We start from the raw sequence: 27,422 nt of genomic DNA, 5'->3' as shown, positions 1-27,422 counted from the left end.
TGGGGGAAATTACTGTGTGGGGGACACTACTGTGTGGGGAAAGTGTGGGGGACACTACTGTGTGGGGGACACTACTGTGTGGGGGAAACTACTGTAGGGGGAAACTAATGTGTGGGCAAACTACTGTGTGGGGGGCAGTGTGGGGGAAATTACTGTATGAGGACAGTAAGGGGGAAATTACTGTATGGGGGCAGTGTGAGGGAAACTACTGCATGGGGGCAGTCTGTGGGAAATTACTGTATGGGGCAGTCTGGGGGAAATTACTGTAAGGGGCAGTCTGGGGGAAATTACTGTATGGGGGCAGTGCGGGGGAAATCACTGAGTGGGGGCCATGTGGGGCAAATAACTGTATGGGGGCAGTGTGGTAGAAATTACTGTGTGGGGCACACTACTGTGTGGGGAAAGTGTGGGGCAAATTTCTGTGTGGGGGCATTGTGGGGGAAATTACTGACTGGGGCAGTGTGGGGAAAATTACTGTATGGGGGCAGTGTGGGGGAAATTACTGTATGGGGGACACTACTGTGTAGGGAAAGTGTGGGGGACACTACTGTGTGGGGGAAACTACTGTGTGGGGGAAACTACAGTATGGGGGCAGTGTGAGGGAAATTATTGTGTGGGGGTCACTACTGTGTGGGGGCAGTGTGGGGGAAACTACAGTAGGGGGCAGTGTGGGGGAAACTTCTGTGTGGGGCAGTGTGGGGAAACTAGTGTGTGGGACACTACTGTATGGGGGCAGTGTAGGGGACACTACTGTATGGGGGGAAGTGTGGGGGAAACTACTATATGGGGGACACTACTGTGTGGGGGACACTACTGTGTGGGTGCAGTGTAGGGGAAATTACTGTGTGGGGGCAGTGTGGGGGACACTACTGTGTGGGGGCAGTGTGGGGGATACTACAGTATGGAAGCAGTGTATGGTAAACTGGTAAACTACTGTGTGGGGACAGTGTGGGGGAAATTACTGTGTGGGGGACACTACTGTGTGGGGAAAGTGTGGGGGATACTACTGTGTGGGGAAAGTGTGGGGAACACTACTGTGTGGGTGGCAGTGTAGGGGAAATTACTGTGCGGGGGCAGTGTTGGGAGAAATTACTGTATGGGGGACACTACTGTGTGGGGAAAGTGTGGTGGACACTACTGTGTGGGGGAAATTACTGTATGGGGGAAATTACTGTATGGGGAAACTACTGTGTGGGGGACAATGTGGGGGAAATTACTATGGGGGCAGTGTGGGGGAAATTACTGTGTGGGGGACACTACTGTGTGGGGAAAGTGTGGGGGACAGGACACTACTGTGTGGGGGCAGTGTGGGGGACACTACTGTGTGGGGTAAACTACTGTGTGGGGTAAACTACTGTGTGGGGGCAGTGTGGAGAAAATTATTGTGTGGGGGACACTACTGTGTGGGGGCAGTGTGGGGGAAACTACTGTGTGGGGAGAAGTGTGGGGGAAACTACTGTGTGAAGGAAATGTGGGGGAAACTACAGTATGGGGGCAGTGTGGGGGAAACTACTGTATGGGGGCAGTGTGGGGGAAACTACTGTGTGGGGGACACTAATGTATGGGGGCGGTGTGGGGGAAATTACTGTGTGGGGGACACTACTGTGTGGGGGGCAGTGTGGGGGACACTACTCTGTGGGGAAAACTACTGTAGGGGGAAACTACTGTGTCGGGGAAATTACTGTGTGGGGGAAATTACTGTATGGGAGCAGTGTGAGGGAAACTACTGTATGGGGGCATTTTGGGGGAAATTACTGTATGGGGCAGTGTGGGGGAAATTACTTTGTGGGGGACACTACTGTGTGGGGAAAGTGTGGGGGACACTACTGTGTGGGGAAAGTGTGGGGAACACTACTGTGTGGGTGGCAGTGTAGGGGAAATTACTGTGCGGGGGCAGTGTTGGGAGAAATTACTGTATGGGGGACACTACTGTGTGGGGAAAGTGTGGTGGACACTACTGTGTGGGGGAAATTACTGTATGGGGGAAACTACTGTGTGGGGGACAATGTGGGGGAAATTACTATGGGGGCAGTGTGGGGGAAATTACTGTGTGGGGGACACTACTGTGTGGGGAAAGTGTGGGGGACAGGACACTACTGTGTGGGGGCAGTGTGGGGGACACTACTGTGTGGGGTAAACTACTGTGTGGGGTAAACTACTGTGTGGGGGCAGTGTGGAGAAAATTATTGTGTGGGGGACACTACTGTGTGGGGGCAGTGTGGGGGAAACTACTGTGTGGGGAGAAGTGTGGGGGAAACTACTGTGTGAAGGAAATGTGGGGGAAACTACAGTATGGGGCAGTGTGGGGGAAACTACTGTATGGGGGCAGTGTGGGGGAAACTACTGTGTGGGGGACACTAATGTATGGGGGCGGTGTGGGGGAAATTACTGTGTGGGGGACACTACTGTGTGGGGGGCAGTGTGGGGGACACTACTCTGTGGGGAAAACTACTGTAGGGGGAAACTACTGTGTCGGGGAAATTACTGTGTGGGGGAAATTACTGTATGGGAGCAGTGTGAGGGAAACTACTGTATGGGGGCATTTTGGGGGAAATTACTGTATGGGGCAGTGTGGGGGAAATTACTTTGTGGGGGCAGTGTGGCGGAATATACTGTATAGGGGCAGTGCGGTGGAAATTACTGTGTGGGGGCAGTGCAGGTGAAATTACTGTGTGGGGGCAGTGTGGGGGAAATTATGATGTGGGGGCCGTGTGGGGGAAATTACTGTATGGGGGCAGTATGGGGGAAATTGCTGTGTGGGGGTAGTGTGGGGGGGAATTGCTATATGGGGGCAGCATGGGGGGGGGGGGCGTTGCTATTGGGGAGGCACTGTAGGTGCAATTCTATTATTTCTGGGGACACTATACAGGCATTATTACCTAGAGCACAATATAGGGTGTTATTATTACTGGGGGCACTCTAGGGGACATTATAGCTGCTGTGGACACTATAGTGACATTTGGGATAATTTATCAAACTGGTATAAAGTAGAACTGGCTTAGTTGCCCATAGCAGCTAATCAGATTCCATTTTTGACAACTCTTTTGGAAATCCAGTTCTACTGTACACCAGTTTGATAAATGACTGTTAGTCACTATTTTTTCAGCAATATAGTACCTGGGGCATTGGGGGGCACAACAGGCACAGTATTGGGGTGGCAGCAGGATGACACTGTGAGGGCACCAGGATGGGGAGGTTGATGGAAAAATTGAGAAATATAACGTGTCTGTTACAAACTCTGTAGAGACGAGATGCGGCTGTAAGAATTTGTCATGGCTGTCTGGGTCAAACGGAGGAGAAGAGGAAAGAGTAGGTCTACATGACAGGAGATGTCCCTGGATGTAAGAGGTATGTAGTCAAGTATTGGGGGGCGGGGGGGGGTGCCAGAGAAAAGACCCGCCCCAGGTGCCAAACACCCTAGGCATGCCACTGGCGGGTTTTAAGCTTTCTCTCTGGCTGGTTCACTATCCATGGCTGTTATTAGTTGCCTCTCTCCTTCTCCTTATCACTGTCTGGCCACCATCTGTACAACACTGAGTTCTAACCACTCCTTATGGAAACAGTGTAACAGCACCACCTAGTGATGATCACTAACGGCATATATCACGTCAAAGCAAATTTTTAACCCTTTAACATTTTTAAATAGACTAGACTGCAATACTAGAAGCAACCTGTTCATAGGTGTGGCACTGTTTTTATTTTCTAACTCTGTACAGTCAGTTTAAGAATATTCAATGATTACATTTGAGGAACATGGTTGTAAACCAAAAAAATTAAAACCCATATAAAAGAAAGGTTAAAAAATATGTGGTATCGGTGTGAAACCTATAGAACTCTTAACAAGCATAAAAGCATGCTCAAAAAAGAGGGACATAGCTGTGAACTACTGGTGGGTGGTTCATATCACCAAAGACCTCCATCCTCCGAAAAGAAGGCCTGGCACTTGTTCACCCCTTCTCATCCATTGTAGAGGCTAGAGATGAGCGAATTTATCAAAAATTAGATTCGGCCGGTTCGCCAAATTTTCCAAAAAGATTTGCTAAGATCCTAATTTATTTGCGGCAAATCGCATTAAAAAACATCTATTTCCAGGCTGCAGAGAGCCTTTATAGTGGTGTAAAACACTGTGCCTTGCAGTAACACGCATAGGGAGTCTGCTGTGGTAGTGAAACAATACTGTCTGTATGACATGCAGATGACAGGGGTCGCTCTTAGAATCACTGCACACTTCTCTTATTTGGGCAGTCATGGGGCCAAAATCAACAAAATAACTTAAGTATGAACTCAGCCTAACAGGTCGATGTTAGCGTCAAGAAGAAGCGCACTCCTTTTACACCGTCGTCAGCTGATTCCACATAGATGTCTACAGAACCTCTTTTATTAAACGCCTATACAAGTAGAGCCCCCCGAGAGAGTGGAGAGGGTGTCAGCAGTAAGTTTGTGTTGACATCACTGATTATTTTGCCCTTCCTCGGATCCGTCAGAACAATAACCCACAAAAAACGGATCCTGTCTGTGGAGGATACGCCTTCACTCGGTCAGCATTTGGTCAGTAATCCATCAGTATTGCTAATGCCAAAAAAAACAGGAGAGGATCCAAAACAGAGATGACACGTGAATGGAATATTTGCATGTCTTCAGTGTTTTGTACCCACTCCTGCTTTTGGCTACCAAATCATAAGCCATTTCTGATGGGACCATACAGGCCTTACAGCTGCTACACAGACATGATCCGTTGTGCGTCTCATTTTTCCTTCCTTCTGACAGATCAGAAGAAGGGTCAAACAAATGATGATGTCAGCCAGGCCGAAAGGCAAAATAGTGGCCCAGTCATGAAGTGGGGAGGGTGGGAACAGCATAAGTAAACCACATAGTGGCACAATGACAGAGTCTGGAGGTGGCGGCACATGAGGAGGCCACAGAGTGGCACAATGACAGAGTGTGGAGGTGGTGGCAGCATCAGCATCAGGAGGAGGCCACAGAGTGGCACAATGACAGAGTCCGGAGATGGCGGTAGCAGCAGTAGCAGCATAAGGAGAAGGCCACCGAGTGGCACAATGACAGTCCGGAGGTGGTGGCAGCAGCAGCATCAGTAGGAGGCCACAGAGTGGCACAATGGCCAAGTGTGGATGTGGCGGCAGCATCAGGAGTCCACAGAGTGGCAAGGTGACATAGTGTGGAGGTGGTGGCAGCATCAGGAGGCCACAGAGTGGCAAGATGACATAGTGTGGAGGTGGCGGCAGCATCAGAAGGCCACAGAGTGGCAATGTGACATAGTGTGGAGGTGGCAGCAGCATCAGGAGGCCACAGAGTGATAAGGTGACATAGTGTGGAGGTGGCAGCAGCAAGAGAAGGCCACACCATGAGGAGGTGAGATTGAGGAGGTGGCAGCAGCATGAGGAGTCCACAGAGTGGCCGCTTCGTCTATTAAATTATAGGGAATATGAAACAGAACAGAAGGTTCAAATTTCTCAACTTTATAAAGTGTTGCTTAAAAAACGATTTAATAATACACGTTCTCCGGCACAAAAGGCTTGGCAAACTGATTGTTCGTGAATTTCCCTTGAAGATTGGGATAATATATTGGCGAATTTAAGTTTACTTTCTTATAATTTTAATCAAGATTTGGTTCAATTTAATATTCAATATTTAATAAATTTAATAATAAAAATTAAGTGTTGCCTAAGACAGGAAAGAATCCGCCAGTCTTCAGTTTATTAGACGACGTGGTTGCAATGGAGAAAGCATTCCAAAAAACAATTTCTCTCCACCTGGAGACGAATGCTCTCAAGATTGATGCAAGTGCGATATCGGTTGCTCATCGACCCAGATACTTCTTGGGGAACCTGCCTGGCATGAACAGGCCTCTAGTAGCTACAGACAATGAGAAGACAAAGCGTCAAGACAGCTTTGAGCCCGGAAGAGTCGCAAAGTTCATCAAGATATGTCACTAAAGATTTTACCGCATATAACCACTAGTGTTGATCACGAATATTCGAATAGCAAATTTTTATTGCAAAAATCGGCACTTCGAGAATTTGCAAATATTTATAATATAGTGATATATACAGTACAGACCAAAAGTTTGGACACACCTTCTCATTCAAAGAGTTTTCTTTATTTTCATGACTATGAAAATTGTAGATTCACACTGAAGGCATCAAAACTATGAATTAACACATGTAGAATTATATATATAACAAACAAGTGTGAAACAACTGAAAATATGTCATATTCTAGGTTCTTCAAAGTAGCCACCTTTTGCTTTGATTACTGCTTTGCACACTCTTGGCATTCTCTTGATGAGCTTCAAGAGGTAGTCCCCTGAAATGGGTTTCACTTCATAGGTGTGCCCTGTCAGGTTTAATAAGTGGGATTGCTTGCCTTATAAATGGGGTTGGGACCATCAGTTGTGTTGAGGAGAAGTCAGGTGGATACACAGCTGATAGTCCTACTGAATAGACTGTTAGAATTGGTATTATGGCAAGAAAAAAGCAGCTAAGTAAAGAAAAACGAGTGGCCATCATTACTTTAAGAAATGAAGGTCAGTCAGTCAGCCGAAAAATTGGGAAAACCTTGAAAGTAAGGGCTATTTGACCATGAAGGAGAGGGATGGGGTGCTGCGCCAGATGACCTGGCCTCCACAGTCACCGGACCTGAACCCAATCGAGATGGTTTGGGGTGAGCTGGACCGCAGAGTGAAGGCAAAAGGGCCAACAAGTGCTAAGCATCTCTGGGAACTCCTTCAAGACTGTTGGAAGACCATTTCAGGGGACTACCTCTTGAAGCTCATCAAGAGAATGCCAAGAGTGTGCAAAGCAGTAATCAAAGCAAAAGGTGGCTACTTTGAAGAACCTAGAATATGACATATTTTCAGTTGTTTCACATTTGTTTGTTAAGTATATAATTCCAAATGTGTTAATTCATAGTTTTTATGCCTTCATAGTCATGAAAATAAGTAAAACTCTTTAAATGAGAAGGTGTGTCCAAACTTTTGGTCTGTACTGTATTTGTAATTTCGAATATTCAAGATTTTTTTTAATCAGTACACATGATCCCTCCCTGCTTCTAGCTTGTGGGCCAATGAGAAGGCTGCAATATCTTTGACTTTAGCAGTAGTGTTGATTGCGAATTTTCGTAATGAGAATTTTCGTAATGCGAATCAAAGAGACTGTGAAAAGTCAGATCCAATAGTATATTCTAACCCCCAGGCGTTCCCATGGTGACGGGGACGCTTGTCGGTGAGGAGTATGCCAAAGTGGCACAACTGTACAAATAAAAAAAAAAAAAGACGAATATTCTAAAAAATGAATATATTCGTTTTTTTGAATATTCGTAATATTCTAAAACAAGAATATATAGCAATATAGCGAATATTCGAAAAAAAAATAATGTAGAACAATTTAGCTAATATAGTGCTATGATCTTTTTTTTTTTAATAGTTGTCATTTTTTTCCAATCTGAACTTCAGATGAGAAAAAAATTTGCAACTATTAGACAAACAAGATTATAGCACTATACTAGCTAAATTGCTCTTTATTAGTTTTTTTTTCAAATAGTCGCTATATTGCTATATATTCGTTTTTTAGAATATTCGTAATATTCTAAAACAAGAATATATAGCAAATTATAATATTCCGAAAATTTTCATTACAAAAATTTGCAATCAACACTACTCCTAAAGTGAAAGATACTGCAGCCTTCTCATTGGCCCACAAGCTAGAAGCAGGGAGGGATCATGTGTACTGATTAACCGCCTCACGTCCGCCCATAGACTATAAACGTCCTATGGGTGGACGTCTATTTCTGACAGCACGTTTTAAAACGTCCTGTCAGAAATAGCAGCTGCACGCTAATCGTGCAGCTGCTGATCGGGTTGCCCGCTGTCAGTGACAGCAGGGCAACCCTAAGACAAGGCAGGGACAGTGCCCGGGTGTCCCTGACTTCACGATCGCTGCAGACACAGCGCTCACCGAGCGCTGTGTCTGCAGAGCAGGAAGCGCCATGCGCTTCCTGATCCGGCCCGGCGGTCATGTGACCGCAGTGACCGGAGAGTGCAGGGGCTGTGTGAGGTCTCTCAGAGACCTCGATCAGCCCTGCTCTAAAGCTGTACAGCGCTGGATTGCTGCTGTACAGCCTCTATAGGGGTGCATTTGTCCTGTAACTGGGGCTACTATGTCAGCCCCAGTTACAGGAGAAATCAACAGTGAAAAAAAAATTAAAAAGTGAAGCAAATGTCCCCCAGAGGTCTTGTATGACCTTATGGGGGACGAAAAGTGTAAAATAAAATAAAAATAAAATAAAGGGTTGAAAAAATAAAATAAAAAAAAGTTTCACATGTAAAAAAAATAATAATTCCCAAGTAAGGAATAAAAAAAAAAATTAAAAATAGAAAAAATAAAATAAAATAGACATATTTAGTATTGCCGCGTCCGTAAAAACCAGCTCTATAAAAATATCAAATGACCTAACCCCTCGGGTGAACACCGTAAAAAAAACAAAAAAAAAACTGTGTCAAAACAAGCAATTTTTGTCACCTTGCATCACAAAAGGTGCAACACCAAGTGATCAAAAATGCGTATGTCCCACAAAATAGTACCAATAAAACCGTCACCTCATCCCGCAAAAAATGAGCCCCTACATAAGAAAATCTCTCAAAAAATAAAAAAACTATAGCTCTTAGAACATGGAGACACTAAAACATCATTTTTTTGGTTTCAAAAATGCTATTATTGTGTTAAAGTGAAACAAATAAAAAAAAGTATACATATTAGGTATTGCCGCGTCCGTAAAAACCAGCTCTATAAAAATATCACATGACCTAACCCCTCGGGTGAACACCGTAAAAAAAATTTAAAAAAAAAATGTCAAAACAAGCAATTTTTGTCACCTTGCATCACAAAAGGTGCAACACCAAGTGATCAAAAACGCGTATGTCCCACAAAATAGTACCAATAAAAGCGTCACCTCATCCCGCAAAAAATGAGCCCCTACATAAGAAAATCTCTCAAAAAATAAAAAAAAATATAGCTCTCAGAACATGGACACATTAAAACATAATTTTTTTGTTTCAAAAATGCTATTATTGTGTAAAACTTTAATAAATGAGAAAAAGTATACATATTAGGTATCGCCACGTCCGTAACAATCTGCTCTATAAAAATGTCACTTGACTGAACCCCTCAGGTGAACGCTGTAAAAATAAATAAATAGAAACTGTGCTAAAACAACCAATTTTTTGGTCACCTTGCCCCATAAAGTGTTATAATGAATGATCAAAAAATCATATGTACCCAAAAATAGTACTAATAAAACTGGCACCTTATCCCCTAGTTTCCAAAATGGGGTCACTTCTTGGGAGTTTCTACTGTAAGGGTGCATCAGGGGGCTTCAAATGGGACATGGCATCTAAAAACCATGTGGAGTTCCTTTTCTTCTGCGCCCTGCCGTGTGCCCATACAGCAGTTTATGACCACATGTGGGGTGTTTCTGTAAACCGCAGAATCTGGGTAATAAATATTGAGTTTTGTTTAGCTGTTAACCATCGATGTGTTAAAGAAAAAAATTGATTAAAATGGAAAATCTGCCAAAAAAGTGAAATTTAAAAATTTGATCTCCATTTTCCTTTAATTCTTGTGGAACGCCTAAAGAGTTAACAAAGTTTGTAAAATCGGTTTTGAATACCTTGAGGGGTGTAGTTTCTACAATGGGGTAATTTATGGGGGTATCCACTATGTAGGCCCCACAAAGTGACTTCAGACCTGAACTGGTCCTTATAAAGTGGGTTTTGGCAATTTTCTTAAATTTGAAGAATTGCTTCTAAACTTCTAAGCCTTCTAACGTCCTAAAAAAATAAAATGACATTTCCAAAATGATGCCAACATAAAGTAGACATATGGGGAATGTTAAATAATAACTATTTTATGAGGTATCACTTTCTGTTTTAAAAGCAGAGAAATTGAAATTTAGAAAATTGCGAATTTTTCTAATTTTTGGGTAAATTTGGGATTTTTTCATAAATAAAGGTGAAATATTTTGACTCAAATTTATGACTATCATGAAGTACAATGTGTCACGAGAAAACAATCTCTGAATGACTTGGATAAATAAAGGCGTTCCAAAGTTATTACCACATAAAGTGAGATAGGTCAGTTTTGCAAAATTTGGCCTGGTCAGGAAGGGGGCAAATGACCCAGATGGGAAGTGGTTAAAAAAAAATCTCAAATATTCGCTATGTTGCTATATATTCTTGTTTTAGAATATTACGAATATTCTAAAAAACGAATATATTCGTTTTTTAGAATACTTTTTTTTTTATCTTTACAGTTGTTCCACTTTGGCATACTCCTCCCCAACAAGCGTCCCCGTCACCATTGGAATGCCTGGAGGTTAGAATATACCATCGGATCTGAGTTATCACGATCTCATTGATTGTCATTTCAAAAATTCGCATTACGAAAATTCTCATTACAAAAATTATAATTACGAAATTTCGCAACCAATACTACTCCTAACGAATATTCAAATTTGCGAATATTCAACAAATATTCTATGAAATATTCGCGAAATATCGCGAATTTCGAATATGACCCCTGCCGCTCATCACTAATAACTGCAGCGCTGAAAGCTGAATAAATTTTGTTTTTCGACCGAAATACTTCAATAAAGATTTTACCACATATAACTGCAGAGCTGACCGCTGAATTAATTTTGTTTTTCGACCGAAATACGTCGATCAAGATTATACCACATATAACTTCAGTGCTGAACGCTGAATAAAATTAGTTTTTCAACCGAAATACGTCAAAAAAGATTTTACGACATATAACTACAGCGCTTAACGCTGAATAAAATTTGTCTTTTGACCGAAGTACGTCACAAAAGGTTTTACCACATATAACTGCAAAAGGGAACGCTGAATATATTTTGTACTGAAATAACAATAACTGCAGAAGTCAAATGCGTATATATTTTTCCTTTTTGTACTGAAATAGGCCACTAAAGTCTTTTACCACAAATAAATGCAACAGTGAAGTGCGTATATTTTCTTCCTTTTTGTACTGAAATAGGACACTGAACGCTTTTACCACATATAACTGCAGACGTGAAATGTGTACTGTATATTTTTTTTCTTTTTGTACTTAAATAGGTCACTAAACTCTTTTTCCAGAAATAAATGCACCAGTGAAGTGCGTATATATCTTTTTCTTTCTGTACTGAAATAGGCCAGTAAACGCTTTTAGCAGAAATAAATGCACCAGTGAAGTGTGTACATATTTTTCTTTCTGTACTGAAATAGGTCACTAAGCGCTTTTGCCACAAATGAATGCACCAGTGAAGTGCGTATATATATTTTTTTTCTGTACTGAAATAGGCCACTCAACTCTTTCAACACATGTAACTGCAGAAGTGAACAGAGAATATATTTTTCTTTTTGTACTGAAATAGCCCACTAAACGCTTTTAGCTGAAATAAATGCACCAGTGAAGTGCGTATATTTTTTTCTTTTTGTACTGAAATAGGACACTGAATGCTTTCACCACATATAACTGCAGAAGTGAAATGCGTATATATTTTTCCTTTTTGTACTGAAATAGGCCACTAAACTGTTTCAACACAAATAACTGCAGAAGTGAAATGCATATATATTTTTCTTTTTCCACAGATATAAGCCACTAAAGGCTTTTCAACATAGCACTTGCACACTAAGAACAAGAACAAATTGCTGGAATGCCAGAGCTGTATAATAGCTATTTGAAACCCCAAATAATGTTTCCCTGCACTTGTAAATCGCTTTTTTTTTCACAATGAGGATTTTCTAGTAATGTCCCTAGCGGCTTCAGATGTCTCTCCCTGCACTAAGATGCTGTGAAATGATTCCTCCCTATCCTTTCCCTGCACTTATAAATTGTTTTTTCCGTTTTTTTTTTCACAATGAGGTTTTTCCTATTGCGGTCCCTAGGGCCTTCTCACGTCTGTCCCTGCACTCAGAACGCTGGAAAATGTCTGACTCTAAGATGGACGCCGTATTTATAGGGCTGTGACATCACAGGGCTGGCTGGCTGTTGATTGGCTGCATGCATGACATTATGGGTCAGCCCACCTTCCCAGAGTTCCTTGCCCCATGTCCTCACACGTGTAGCCGCCATTGTAGACGCCATTTTAGAGCGAAGAAATTCGCATTCGTTGCTAATCCAATTTTTCCTGAAATTTGGATTGAATTCCACTTAGTCTGTTTCAATTTTCTTATCTCTAGTAGAGGACAATGGTAGTACAATCTTTGGTTCATGGGTTCTTCCTTCTCATGGCTTCACATGCAATTTGGAAAGGAGGTTGGGAACGGTCTGCGTTTTGACCCCCACTACACTGAAAAGCCTTGGCTGTTGCAGTGGCTTCCTCTATGGTACAGTCATTTTGCAAACAAATCCTGATAGATATAAAATTCATTTTTGTTTTCCATCTCCAAAAACTTTGAACACAGATGAGTCTAAGGCAGGAAAAACACATTAAATAATTGTGGTTTCTCCAGGAATATCTGGAGGTACAGGTATATCTTATTCTGGCTGTTTCCATGGCAATGCTTCGTGTTATTTAAAATTTTCTTCCAGTTCTCTCCTTCCCATGAACCACATCTTGTTTGCTGACTAACAGGCTCAGCAGTGCAATAAATATAGTCTGGATTGTGTAGGAGTCGATAAGGGAAGCTTAGGATGACCTCCTCTACTCCTCAATGCATAAGTTATTCTGCAATGCCTCTGAGAAAGACCAATCTTTTTAAATCCTGCAATATTTGAGACGTCTCTGGAAGACGTCGCAAATATATTTGCTAATGTAATAAACTTTCAACAACGTTGCAAAAATGCCCACAGATGTAGAGGACTTGACCACAGCAAAGCTCTTGGAGATGGACCAGAACATGATTAATCTGGAGAACGAGAAGGAATGTTTAGGCTACACAGATACAGCTGCCTTGTGATGACTACTCAGCACATAAAGCGCCCATCATGGTTTAAGATGCCTGATTCCACTTTTTCGAGATTCATAGAAGTTATTGGAAATGGAGTATGGTGTGATCTCTATGAGCTGTGGAATATGATTGTATTGCTAAATTATTGAGTTACACAAAATCTGAAGTTTTTGAAGACAAGGTACCGTACAAAAGTTAAAGTAATATTCTAAAATTGGTGAAATACGGTGATCAAGTGCTGATCCTCCTATTGAAGAATAGGAGCCAGCGGTGGTGTAAACACCTACCAAGAGATGATATCAATTTTGGTCATGGCACTCTTTTCCATGAATTCTCTTTCAAGAGTTCTTGGGTTCATGAGCAAACTCCAAGATCAGTTGGGTGAGTCATCTGTCTACTGTACCAGGTGAGGGATATAGTTTCAAGACTGTTTACAGGGAAACTGCTATCATCTGGTACACATCACTTTTCAGATGTCTCAGTTTTTCACTCAAGTCATTTTGAAGCAAGCATTAGTGGTCCTGTATTTTGTCTTTTGAACCTTTAACTTTGTGGTTCTGGAACACTGAAGACTGCATCTGCCCCTCATGGATCAGTAGAGGTTAGGACATATTGACTGGCTCATTAGAAAGCTGCCCATAACTGACAACCCATAGTTTACAGTTGACAAGATGGGAAAGAGGTACGAAATCTGAAGATCATGGCGGGGCAAACAAAAGGTCAAAAACTGAAGATGAAGTTCATAGTACAGTAAAAGATGGGATCAGAAATGACCACTGCCAGACGATACCAATGTTCCTGATGGACCACAATGCATTTGTGGAGATAAGGGAGCTGGACAAAAGACAGACTGAGGTACACTGTTTAACCTACTGCTAGTTTATGGACCTGGATGCTGAGCAACAACATCTAAATGTTGTCTAAGATTTAACATATTAAGAGCCAGCCAAGTGGAATCCTTGTGTGTACTGTATGCACATGTACAGTATGTGGCGCCAGGGGTGTAAACAGACAGAAGAGGGCCCCTGTTCAACAACAGAAGGGCCGACAACTTGTCCTCTGCCAGTAAATAGTACAACATATAAAAAACATATACGTAATTGTACATATGAATGGCACAAACATATTTACAGGCATACACACTAAATACATATAGTGAATACATACACTCACCTAAAGAATTATTAGGAACACCTGTTCTATTTCTCATTAATGCAATTATCTAGTCAACCAATCACATGGCAGTTGCTTCAATGCATTTAGGGGTGTGCTCCTGGTCAAGACAATCTCCTGAACTCCAAACTGAATGTCAGAATGGGAAAGAAAGGTGATTTAAGCAATTTTGAGCGTGGCATGGTTGTTGGTGCCAGACGGGCCGGTCTGAGTATTTCACAATCTGCTCAGTTACTGGAATTTTCACGCACAACCATTTCTAGGGTTTACAAAGAATGGTGTGAAAAGGGAAAAACATCCAGTATGCGGCAGTCCTGTGGGCAAAAATGCCTTGTGGATGCTAGAGGTCAGAGGAGAATGGGCCGACTGATTCAAGCTGATAGAAGAGCAACGTTGACTGAAATAACCACTCGTTACAACCGAGGTATGCAGCAAAGCATTTGTGAAGGCACAACACGCACAACCTTGAGGCGGATGGGCTACAACAGCAGAAGACCCTACCGGGTACCACTCATCTCCACTACAAATAGGAAAAAGAGGCTACAATTTGCAATTTTGCTCACCAAAATTGGACTGTTAAAGACTGGAAAAATGTTGCCTGGTCTGATGAGTCTCGATTTCTGTTGAGACATTCAAATGGTAGAGTCCGAATTTGGTGTAAACAGAATGAGAACATGTATCCATCTTCTGATGGCTACTTCCAGCAGGATAATGCACCATGTCCCAAAGCTCGAATCATTTCAAATTGGTTTCTTGAACATGACAATGAGTTCACTGTACTAAAATGGCCCCCACAGTCACCAGATCTCAACCCAATAGGGCATCTTTGGGATGTGGTGGAACGGGAGCTTCGTGCCCTGGATGTGCATCCCTCAAATCTCCATCAACTGCAAGATGCTATCCTATCAATATGGGCCAACATTTCTAAAGAATGCTATCAGCACCTTGTGGAATCAATGCCACGTAGAATTAAGGCAGTTCTGAAGGCAAAAGGGGGTCCATCACCGTATTAGTATGGTGTTCCTAATAATTCTTTAGGTGAGTGTATATATATAATACAAAATATATCAGATATGCATGAAAACATAAAAATGCATTCATACTGTATGTACAAAATATAACAACAACTTACACTTTGGTTCATATGATAGAAATATGTAGATCAATGGATGGATAGATGATGATAGATAGCAGGGGAGAACTGGGAACGTAAAGTGGCCCTGGTAAAAATACTAAAAGTGGCCCCGTTTTGTAGTTGGGTCCAAATTGATGGAAGGCAGGGCCAGCAATACTGTATTGTGGCACATTACACCACCCCAACAGAGCCAAAAACCACAAGCCAAAATACTGCCAGCAGCACAAAATACATCCCCAAAAATTTCCACTGGCCGGCTGTGAGGAGGACTCAGGTGGCCCCCTGGGCATCGGCCCACTGGGAAAGTTCCCTGTAAGGTCTATGGCCAATCTGCTCCAGATAGATAGATAGATAGATAGATAGATAGATAGATAGATAGATAGATAGATAGATAGATAAGAGATAGATTAGATAGATAGATAGATAGATAGATAGATAGATAGATAGATAGATACAGAGATAGATACAGAGATAGATAGATAGATAGATAGATAGATAGATAGATAGATAGATAGATAGATAGATAGATAGATAGATAGATACAGAGATAGATAGATAGATAGATAGATAGATAGATAGATAGATAGATAGATAGATAGATAGATAGATAGACTTGTATTTGAAAGGACAACCATCTTATTAATGGTATTACCTGTAAAGACACATATAGCAGTGCCACACGCTGCATGGAATGATTTGTACTTATGTAGGAGTCTTCTGGTTTTCCTGCTTACGATCTATGTAAAAAGATAAATAAAATAATAAAATATACAGCAGAAGACGCACAGCTGATGGCTGCAGACAAGTTAATCGCTATGGTATCAGCTGAACCTCATGGCAGAGTACAGATGTAGCAGACCCACAGCAGCCAATCACTGCGTAGCTTTAATTTTTTCCTAGCGCTAGAAAGAAATGAAAGCTGCGCTGTGATTGGTTGCTATGGGCAACAAAGAAAGATTTTCTTTAGACAACTTCATAAATCACCCTAATTAATGCATTGGAAGAAAGGAACTTTTTCTAGACTTAAAGGGGTTATCCAACATCATACAATAGCCCCCCCATGTGCCGGGCCCCTCAGAGGGATTATACTTACCCCGCTCCCGTGCGGGGACCAAGAGCTGCGGAGGGAGTGGGGTAAGTATATTCCCTCTGAAGTGCCCGGCACATGGGGGGGCTGTTGTATGATGTTGAATAACCCCTTTAAATATTGATGACCGATCCTCAGGGCTATCTTTCACTGCATTCTGGAGCAAAAATTCTTTTAATCCATATGCAAAAGACCAGTTAAGTGCACTGAGCGCGGGCCCAAGCCACTCTGTGCACCCTTACTCCACCTGCTTCCTCTGCCAGCCCCTCCTTCTCCTTTTTGATTGACAGAGCCAGGCGAGATGACTATGTAGAACCTTGGCCTGTCAGTCAAGAAGAAGAGACATCCATAATACAGGTGTGAGCAGGCCTTAGACACAAGGCCTTGGTTACCTGGTAGCTAGCACCACAAACGCATAGCTGCCAACCGTTCCGAATTTCTTGGGACAGTCACGGGCCTGGCGGGGATAACACATAAGTGGGTGTTTCAAGGTGGGTTTGGCGCGTTCTCGGGGGTGGGACTTATATGCCCCAATTTTACCAACTAAAATGTTGGTAGGTATACACAAACCATCGAGTAAATTAGCAACATACAACATGGAACTTCGGTGGAGAACTGAGGCGAGAACCAAGAACCAACCAAAGAGTACTTACCCTTCGAGATCTTCGGACCACAGCCAGCAGAGTCCGGCACATCGGCAACAGAACCAAACTGCAGTTGAAGTTGAGGACGGAAGCCGAAGCTCTGCTTATACACAATCCTAACTGGACAAACAGAACAAGCGTCAGGGTGAAGTGTACAACCCAACATATCCATTAATCTGGTGAAAAAATTGTACGGTGGCTCAATGCATAGCCAAATTTCTCTACTCTACGTTGGATGAGGTTAAATTGTGACATGAAGCACATGAAATGTTCTCAGCATTAGGTAATGAGCAAAAGATGAAGGCCAACAGAGAACATATCCCCGTTCCTGATATTCAGCCTTACTCTTTGATATCTTCTAAGACTAACAAGCCATGCTCACGAGCCTTACATGCCTCTAGTTGAGGAAAATTTGAGGAGCAATTTCTAACTTCTGAAGAATCTCCTCCACCCACGGTTCAATTATGTTTAAGAATGTAAGTTTGTTAAATTGGCAGGGTTGAACGCGGGTTACTGACCCTCCGCAGAGATTGCATACATTACAGTTCTGATCCTGTGAACATTATACGCCGTGAGCAGGGTCCCACTAGACACTGCCAGTGGTTAGAAAATGCATAATAGACAGGGATTTACATGTATTAGCACGGTTAGGATGTTTTTACATTATTTATGTGACATTTTGCACTAATTTGTGTCATTTGCATAGTAAGTAATTTAAGAGTGTACAGTACCCAAGACCTGGCAGTATCTGCAAATATTTTATTGAATATTGTTATTTCATGTTATGTATTTTTTTTTATATTTATCTATTTTACCCACTTCTATAGCGCTGCTATATTCTGCAGCGCTTTACAGGCATTAGCATCACACTCTCCCCAATGGGGCTCACAACCTAGATTTTGGCCGTATATGCCAGCAGAGGAGGTAATGGTTGGCAGGAACAGGGCTAACCACCCTATTCCTCCCATTTTGGTAGGAGTGGGCTGGGCCGACTTCCTGCCGGGAGACGGAGCTCCTGAGTAGACATAAAAGGGTTGAGGAAGCACAAGCTGGAGCTCCTACTCCTAGGAACCGTATCCAGTTTTCTCCTGTAAGATCATACCGCCAGGGAGATCATTAGTATCCAGAGCACTGCTTTAGTGTGCCATGACAGCTGAGTGATCAGAGAAATTACAGCTTTAAAGACCCTGCTGCAGGTGAGGGACTACAGCTCAGACACCCATTGTCTAGTACAACCACCATGACATGCTAACATAAAGCCTGAATATCACAGTGGACACCTATATCCACAAGTGCCTCACAACCAGCCATCATACCTCCTCATCTGGTGCCATAACCTGCACTTTGTACTTGCTTCTTCTGGATGTGCCACAAGTTATATTTTGCACTAAATAAAGAGAGACTTTTATACGTTTATTTCTGACCTGATTCTTCAAACTATATTTCTACTGCACCGATCCCCAGAGAGCAATGGCCTGAGGAAGTAGACCATGGCACAATATTTTTATTTAATGCATTTATATGGCGCTTTAAGGGTTAGAGGAATAAATAGCGGCACTCACCGTGGTATGAATTCCGCAGCTTTGACAAAGCGCGAGGTGCGTGAAACGGCTGTAGCCTGAACTTTTGTGCAGTGCCTGTGTCCGACCTTTTTATCTTTAATAAAGCTGCGGAGTTCATACCACGGTGAGTGCCGCTATTTATTCCTCTAACCCTCAAGTTTCTATATTAGTTTGAAAACAAGGAGCTGAGCACCACTGTTCGTCGCTATTAGTCTTGTGCTTTTATACATATTAAGCATGGGCCGGCTGCGGCTTTCTTGATGGATTTTGTGTTGCGACTTATATAGCGCTGCTATATTCCACAGTGCATTACAGACATTAGCATCAAGCTGTCTCCAATGGGGCTTACAACATCTCATTGAGGCCACTGCCACTCCCATCCTCTGCACCGGCTAGTTAGGGGCTCGCTGCAAGTGCATTGTAGGTTAAATCATGAGTTAAATCCTTCCTCAGAGATGCTTCTAGAGAGAGGGCAGAGCTTAACATCTTAGGCTTAGTCTCTGTCTGGGTTTTATTCTGTTGGAGTCAGTTGGTGTAGAGACAAGGAAGCTTGAGGATCGAGGCTCAGTTCAGTCAGTCAGCTTCAGTTATGTTTAATCCCAAAAAGGGATCCCTGAAGCTGATAGTAGAAAAAAATCATTAAGAAGGTTGAGTAGCCACAAATAAGAGGGTGTGCGTGGAAGCAGACTGTGGAGGTAATGTGCAGCGGGCGTCTCCCTCTAGTACTCTTTAAGATGCGACCCAGATGTAGGAAATGCAGAGTGGTATAGTGCGGCCTAAAATGTCCCTTAATGTTGTATGTGAGTGTCATGGTGCTCCTACCTGGATACGGTTGGACCCTAGGCTCCGAAGCAAACAAATAGGGGGAAATAGTTGAGGTAGTTGAAGAAATAATTGAGTCCAGACCTTGTGATGAAGTTGAATAGCAGCTTTACTTTGGTAAACTTTCATCAGACACAATCTTCAAACTTTGTCTTGGTCCCAGCAGGCTTTAGCATTAAAACTCTGGCAGGCAAACTCAACTCTGCTACATCTGTTGCTCCCTGGCTCTGCTGTGCTGACAGGCTTGCTGTATAACTTAGCTTCTTCTTTATGCTGCAACTTCTCTCTTTGTAGTCTGTCTCTTAATTAGCAGATGGTACAACGCGTTTCAGTATCGGCCCAATGGGAAGCGTCAAGTGTAAGCAGCCTAAGTGCTTATGCTGCAAATGCATACGCACTACTACTACTGTCCACAACTCCAGCGGCGATACCTTCTCTATCAAAGGACATCTGAATTGTGGGTCTTCTAACATAAATTACGTACTCGAGTGCCCATGGGGCCTCCAGTATGTTGGGCGGACCATCCAGACCCTCCACAGCAGATTGAATAAGCATGAGAAAAGATTTCTCCAGCACAGTATCTCCAGGCACGCCACTGAACATCATCAAGGCTCGTTCTTCGGATTTACCATTACCCCAATAGAGCAGATTAAATCGAGTGGCTACAACATCATCCAAACCTTGCGGAGGCGAGAAATGTTCTGGATTTAGAAGCTCAACTGAATCCACGTGGCCTGAATGAAGCATTTGAGATTAACTTATAAAAGGGACCTCTGAACCGTAAGAACATCCACGGTACTGTTTGGCTCAAGATGGTCAACCTCCAGCTTTTTTCCCCCTGCCCTCATTTACAACCCCCGAATTTTCTCAAATGCTTTCTGACATGAGTGCACTTAACCCGTGCACCGAGACACCCTACCCATCCTACACACCATTCCATGTCATTATCCTGTACGCCCGTCACTTTCATCTTCACATGAAACACCGGTATAGTATATTATTCACCGTGCAAGTTTTTTTCCCTACGGATCGCCTGATCCCATATCTGCAATCAAGACCGTATAGTTCATCCGAGACATCAAATTGACCCATGGTTTTACCCCTTTTTGAATTTTTCCTGTTTTTTAGCATTTTTTATTCACTATTAACTTTTTTTTACTCAATCCATGCTTACATCATTCTGGCCACATCTCTGTTTGTTTTATTCGCAGTCATTCAATGGGTGGCGTTTTTATCCCCATACGCTCCACCCCTCTTAGCCAGCCTCCCCCTCCTACTTTTAATATTGCCCAGGGGCGTTTATCCCCTCCTCCTTCCTCTTGTGGCAATCATTTTCTTCCCTCCCAACTCCCCCGCCTCCCACGCCTCCCTCACCAACACACATAGACGTGATTCTCCTCCCACCCGCCCATACATTCTAACCGGGCAGGAGGAGTAGCGTCTGGTTGCTGGGTTACGGAGCGGTCCCATGACCGCTACTGCGGTCATGTGACTGCACCCAGCAGAGCGATGTATTCCGGCTGCACTCCTCAGCCGGACACCGTTCTGCTGATTTAAATAGGGTCTCTTGTTTTTTTTTAATGTATAAACCACTTGGACCACGAATGTCTTACCTATTAATGAACCCTACACAAATATAGTTTTAATTTGCATGCCACCTTGCATGCACACCATTGTGACATGTGGAGGGGTCAGGACCTCCCCTTCCACTCCCCCATTTGTGCCTTTTTGACGTTTTTTTATGCATTTTAGTGTGTCTGGAGATGTTTGTATTGTATGAGCAGTCTGTACCTGATGAAGGAGTATTTTCTGCCCCGAAACGCGTTGTACCATCTGCTAAACTATTAAATCAAGTTTGTGTCGTCACCAAAGACTGGTTCTTTGCGCCGTGGGATTCTCTTCTGTATAATTGGATAAATCCGCCTTCTTGGGGAATCCAGGCATTCCTACGTGGAAGTGCGTACATCCCTGGCTGCATGACCATCTGCTTCGGGGGTCTAATAGACCCCCTTTCAAGCCTTCAGTAGTGTTGTGCCTATTTATTGCACAACTGATTAAGGTGAGCCTCCAATTTGTAGTAATTCATGTTTGCTTATTTTTCTGGACTGTACTACCCTATGGTGCGCCTATTGTGTTTTTCATAGAGAAACACCACCTGTTACGCTGAACTGTCTCTTAATTAAGGCAGGGAAATCTCCTCCTGGCTCCTGAGGCTCCAAACTGTGGCCTCCATATCCAGCAGAGCAGAAGGTGCTCTGGCTGGCTTGGCTTTGCTTGGCCTGGGCATGTCCGGCAGAGATGTACCCAGCACTTGCTTCCTTTCCCCTAGCTGGGGGTAAACTAGACTGCAACTAAACTTAGACACACCATTTCTGCACAGAGGAGGTTTAGAATGGAATGGAAAGCTCTATGTACCTGTAGCGCTTCCGTGTTTTCTGCCACCTGCTGGTGAACCAGGTACATTACACGTGAACATAAACAGTTACAAAATAGGAAATGCACAGTGTTTGGACCAGAAATAAATGCACATGATGACATGAGGTTAACTAGTAAAGACAGTAGCGGGGTGCAGAAGTGGTAATGCCACTCTGGCGCATTACAAATGCACATTTTTGGCTCCTGGACTCCCCAGCCCTTAGGCCTGTTTCGCACTGATGTTACGAGCTCTGGCAGACAGCAGCTTTCCAGAGCTCTCTGGATCCAGCATTGCCAGATGATACTGGAATACCCGCTGGCCTCATTGACTATAATGGGGTCTGGAAGAGATCCGGCCAGCAATGTGAAACAGACCCCAGCTGGGTTTAATTGGCTTCATCACCCTACTCTAGTCATACTAGTGCAACAAATTGGATTTCTGTCTTAGGGTCTACACCCTGCAGTGGGAATTGCAGACATATACTGTATTTTTGTGAAAATTGCACAATTCAGCTGAATTGGGATGTTCAGTATAGTCATAGCTGAAAGTACATCTCGGGGGGACTCCGGAAATAGCCCACGGATCAACCAGAACTGTTTGGGGTTACAAAGACTTGAGCCTCCTCCATTTTTGTGTGGAAGTGTTGTACCGTACATCTGTCATTCAAGTAAAGACATACAATTAACCGTGTTCCTTTAACGACTGTGGTCTCCTGCCTGTTATTTCTGCACATCATCATCAAGGTAATCCTGACTTCCATCTGCCAGGGTGTACCCCAGGGGAACAACAACTACTACTAGAGATGAGCAAAGTTATGAAAAACTTGATGTGGCTGCTTTGCCGAATTTCCCAAAGAAATGGAGCAGTGCACTCCCCACTCATTTCTATGGGACTTCCAAAAATAGCCAAGCGATATGCCATCAAAGTCCTAGATGAAACAACCCCTTTAACTGGAGGTATGTTATAAATAACAACAAAACGGCTACAAGAACTCTCAAAAGACAGCGATGGGCACAATATTTAAAGAGCCACTATGCTGGCGGTGGGATTAAACCATCTCTTAGAAGATGGGGCTCCATGGTTGTAGAAGGGATGTGGAAAGCTTTAGATCCTTCTTAAAGGTTACATTACTCATCAATGACTAACATTTGTTAGGTTTTAAAGAAGTAAAGGACAGATGGAAGGGACTATGACTGCAGGATCTGACTACACAGGGTTTGATTGTAGTCTGTAACCTGTCACGGCCATGGCTATGACCGTGACTCCTGAACCGCATGCGGTTGTCAGCGGTTTTCTTTGGTGTTCAATCACAGGTGAGGGCTGTGGTATTTGCCTCACCTGTGGTTGCCGCTGGCAACAGTGTGTATGTGGCAGCGTAGCAGGCTGAGCTGTGCCATTGCAGCTCGCTACGTTGTGCATGCGGTTTTGTGTTATGTGTGTATGTGTGCACTTTTTATGTTATTGTGTGCACATCTCCTTTAAGTGGTGTTTTCCCTTCCCTGGTGTTGGAAGGGTTAATCTCCTTCCTAGTGTGTGTGTGCACTGGGTGTGTCCGACTGTGGGGTGTGGCTTCTTGGCCTAGAAAGCCTCACTGCTTTTGCAGGCCTGCAGGTTGCTTCAGCCATGCTTAGCTGAAAGCAGCCTCCTGTCTTTATTACCTGCCAGTAAGAGCCACCCCTGTGGTCATAACCATAATGTCTCATTAAGTTATTTCTAGTTATGTGTGATGTCCGTGTGATGTTTTATATGTGATTTTGTGCAGCTATGGATCTGGGTCCCTGTGTGGGGATGCGTTTGTGATCTGCACCCTGCTAACACAGGGATCCAGTCAGCAAGGCTGTGGCAGGTAGGTGGAACTCTTTGTTCACCTGCCATATCCATAGAGCTGTTTATGTCTCCCCTTTTCCTGCAGCTTGGCCGTTGAGACTCCTGCTCCTCCGTGTCTAGGAGGAGTGGGCTTGTCTTACTCAGCTCCTAGGTGAGGGTCATCTTGAGGGCTAGCAGGGACTTTTAGGTTCCGGAGCATGGGCCCTCCTACCATCAAGGTTGGCTCATGTAGCTAGGAGCCAGGGTCAGGTTAGGGATGCGTTTAGGAGGTGACCTGCTCCCTAATCCTGTCTTCATGGCCAAGCAGCCGTAACATCACCGGGCTTCACACGGCTGAGGATTTCCCCCATCCTCAGCCGTGACATAACCATGGAGACACATAGTTCTGTAAAGGAGATGTGAAAACAAAAGGAGATTTCTTTTATTAAGACTACAGTGTTTGTAAAGTTTATTTTTTTATTTTGTGGAACGGACTCTTACATTACACAAGATGATAAAAAGTGCAGAAATACAAATATTATTTGTTTTGGTAAATTTGTTTTCTTTTTTGGGGGGCTAAATTCACAAAAATTTATATCCCTGAGTCTTGCGGCTGCTTCTATGGCTGCAAGATTAGGCTAAGAAAATCTATAATGTTGTTAAACAGTTCATAGAGTATTGATTTGTGCTCACATATCTGAGATTACAGGTCTCTGGGGCATATTTTTCAGATTGCTATTTCTGTAGCTCGATGTTAAATCACGATGAAAAATTGTGAGCTTGTTTTTTTGATAGGCAGATGTGTTTTCAGAGGAAAAACTAAATGTTCATGAAAGTTACTTACAGGGGTAACCCCCGTCTCAGACATTGATGGCATATCGCTAGGATATGCCGTCAATGTCACATAGGTGCCGCCCCACCTCATGGACCCGCTTCAAACTCCAGAACGGGACCCCGAAGTGAAGGAGAGTGCACTGCACAAGCGCAGCCACTCTCCATTGGCCGCTATGGATTTTCCAAAAATAGCTGAGCTGGCTTGGCTATTTCCAGCAGTCCCTTAGCGGTGGATGGAGCGGTGGTAGTGCGGGCAAGGTGCGCTTTCCTTTCACCGCTATGAGACTTCCGAAAATAGCTGAGTGCGCTTGCTCGGCTATTTTTGGAACTCCTATAGCAGTGAATGGAAAGCATGCCAAGCATGCACTGTGTGCTCTTCTTCCCTTTGGGGGCCCTGTTCTGGATATAGGGTGGGTCTCAGAGCTGGGGCCCACACTTATCTGACATTGATAGGCTAGCATATCCTAGAGATATGCCATTAATGTCAGAGATGGGCTAAAACCTCTAACACTCAGCGTGAAACTCCTGGGACCCAATGTAAAATGTGTAATAGGGCTACTAACTACCATGCGCCATTTATAAGACTGGTACCATCCTACGTGACAGAAGGATTTTTGATCACTCTTTTCTTTAGACACTTTGGAATGGGTGCAACTGCTACCTATGAACCTCTTATAGCTATGCTTCAAGATTTTAAAGGGGCTGTTTCAGGACTCAAGACATATTGCTACAGTCTTCAAGAAGTTATAACGTACAACGCTTTTGTATATAGCACAATACAGCTGTTTTCTAATAATGAGATGACTCTGTTGACTGTTTCCCAGTCTACACAGCAAAGCTGATAAGTGATCTCTAGAAAACAAGAAGTGTCCAGCCTATTATGACTGCCCTAGTGGCCAGTGTGAAAACTTCAAGATACAAAATTTCTTTTAAATGGATAGTAACAAAAAAAGTCAATTTAATGGTTGTAGAATTTTAGTTGCTATCACTTTTTTACTAGAGTTTTCAGGTTTTGTCTTTGGATAAAAATTTTTATGGATTTTTGTAAATAAGGCCTAAAGTAGTTGCACAAGAATACTCCACTGTTATTCTATTTAAAGGAAGGATGTGAGACCCCCATTCTCGTATTTGGGGCGGGGAAGATATGGTCAGTGTTGCCCCCTCCCAATCAGATACTTAACACCCAACCTGTGGATTGGTGAGAAATGGCATTTGAATCACTAAATAACAAAAAGTTCTGCAAGTTTCTAGTAGCCCAATAAATTCCAACTTCACTTTGTTTTTAAGATCACTGCTTGCTGTCAGTGAATGGGAACATTCACCTAGGCCCTGTACTAGGCATAACACAATATATCAATTTTGCACAGTGTGTTCCTTTTATTGGATCAGCCTTTGGAACAAATTGTGAAAAATATTGCAGAAGAACGAAGAATGAATCATCTAGATGTGTCCTCTGAAACAAGGTCATGCACATCCTGGTTCCACATTGGAGACCATTTCTGCCTCTCATTGCAAGCCTCAATTACCCATTGCCTGACATAAGGGCTTCCAAGGCTGATCACTCGTGGTGCAAACCCATGAACATTATGAGTCCTATTACATCCAGGTAACTTGAGAGCATCTTTATGTGTCAGTGTACATAAGTAGAAGACCCCCTGATGACCAGCTGTGAATCCTGCTATATCAAACACCAGTTGTTTAGCTCTGTGGGGGGCTCTGGAAGCTACATGAGACTCTGCAGGTGAGGACAATCCCGTGTTTAGACTCCCCTGGAGTGGATGAGTAGTAATAAGATTATTCACTATGGCACAAACCTCTCCTTGTGACAGACGATCGCTCGGGAAAGCAGAAAACTAGAGAAGGATGAAGGGGTTAAACCATGGAGGAGAAATCAGAGGGAAGAGAAAGGAGAATCCTGACTGGGAAAGCACAAAGATATAGGACAATCTGGTAACACAAGTTACCCTGGGGCCTTAGAGTAATATTTGAAAGGAGCATCACTTCATAATGACCACACCAGCTGCAGGTGGATCAAGAGATAAGATAGTTGTGATCACCAGGGCCATTTCATGGGTCTTTTTCCCCTTCCACGGTCCTTCCCTCTTTTGTTGTTCCCATCAGGGCCGGATTAAGAGCATCATGGGCCTGGTGCTGAGGATTTTGCTGGGCCTTCTTATGGAACTGTACTCAGTGTCTTAATTACATATATATTTTATCGATACCAAAAATCAGGACCAGACTGGAAACAGAGACGCATGGGAACTTCCCATGCGTCTCTGTTTCCAGTCTGGTCCTGATTTTTTTCCTTAGATAATTAACCACCTCAGCCCCCAGTGCTTAAACACCCTGAAAGACCAGGCCACTTTTTACACTTCTGACCTACACTACTTTCACCGTTTATTGCTCGGTCATGCAACTTACCACCCAAATGAATTTTACCTCCTTTTCTTCTCACTAATAGAGCTTTCATTTGGTGGTATTTCATTGCTGCTGACATTTTTACTTTTTTTGTTATTAATCGAAATTTAACGATTTTTTTGCAAAAAAATGACATTTTTCACTTTCAGTTGTAAAATTTTGCAAAAAAAAACGACATCCATATAGAAATTTTGCTCTAAATTTATAGTTCTACATGTCTTTGATAAAAAAAAAATGTTTGGGTAAAAAAAAAATGGTTTGGGTAAAAGTTATAGCGTTTACAAACTATGGTACAAAAATGTGAATTTCCGCTTTTTGAAGCAGCTCTGACTTTCTGAGCACCTGTCATGTTTCCTGAGGTTCTACAATGCCCAGACAGTACAAACACCCCACAAATGACCCCATTTCTGAAAGTACACACCCTAAGGTATTCGCTGATGGGCATAGTGAGTTCATAGAACTTTTTATTTTTTGTCACAAGTTAGCGGAAAATGATGATTTTTTTTTTTTTTTTTTTTTTCTTACAAAGTCTCATATTCCACTAACTTGTGACAAAAA

The 27,422-nt window shown here is 43.0% G+C and overlaps 1 protein-coding gene across 2 annotated transcripts in view; it reads right to left on the bottom strand.

Moving 5' to 3' along the window:
• Nucleotides 1-27,422, bottom strand: part of NOX4 (NADPH oxidase 4) — a 260,925-nt gene that overhangs the window by 214,184 nt on the left and 19,319 nt on the right. Inside the window, exons 3-4 of one of the 2 annotated variants that reach the window (XM_040426362.1) lie at nt 17,016-17,126; nt 15,928-16,012 (exon numbers count right to left, since the gene is read on the bottom strand). In XM_040426362.1, the coding sequence (XP_040282296.1) occupies nt 15,928-16,012; nt 17,016-17,126 (196 nt within the window). The remainder of the gene's footprint in view (nt 1-15,927; nt 16,013-17,015; nt 17,127-27,422) is intronic. The other variant, XM_040426363.1, reaches the window with a different exon arrangement.

The sequence above is a fragment of the Bufo bufo genome, chromosome 3, assembly GCF_905171765.1.
Source record: "Bufo bufo chromosome 3, aBufBuf1.1, whole genome shotgun sequence".
Lineage (NCBI taxonomy): Eukaryota > Metazoa > Chordata > Amphibia > Anura > Bufonidae > Bufo > Bufo bufo.
The sequence above is the reverse complement of the archived record's forward strand: the minus strand, read 5'-3'. Positions and strand labels throughout refer to the sequence as shown.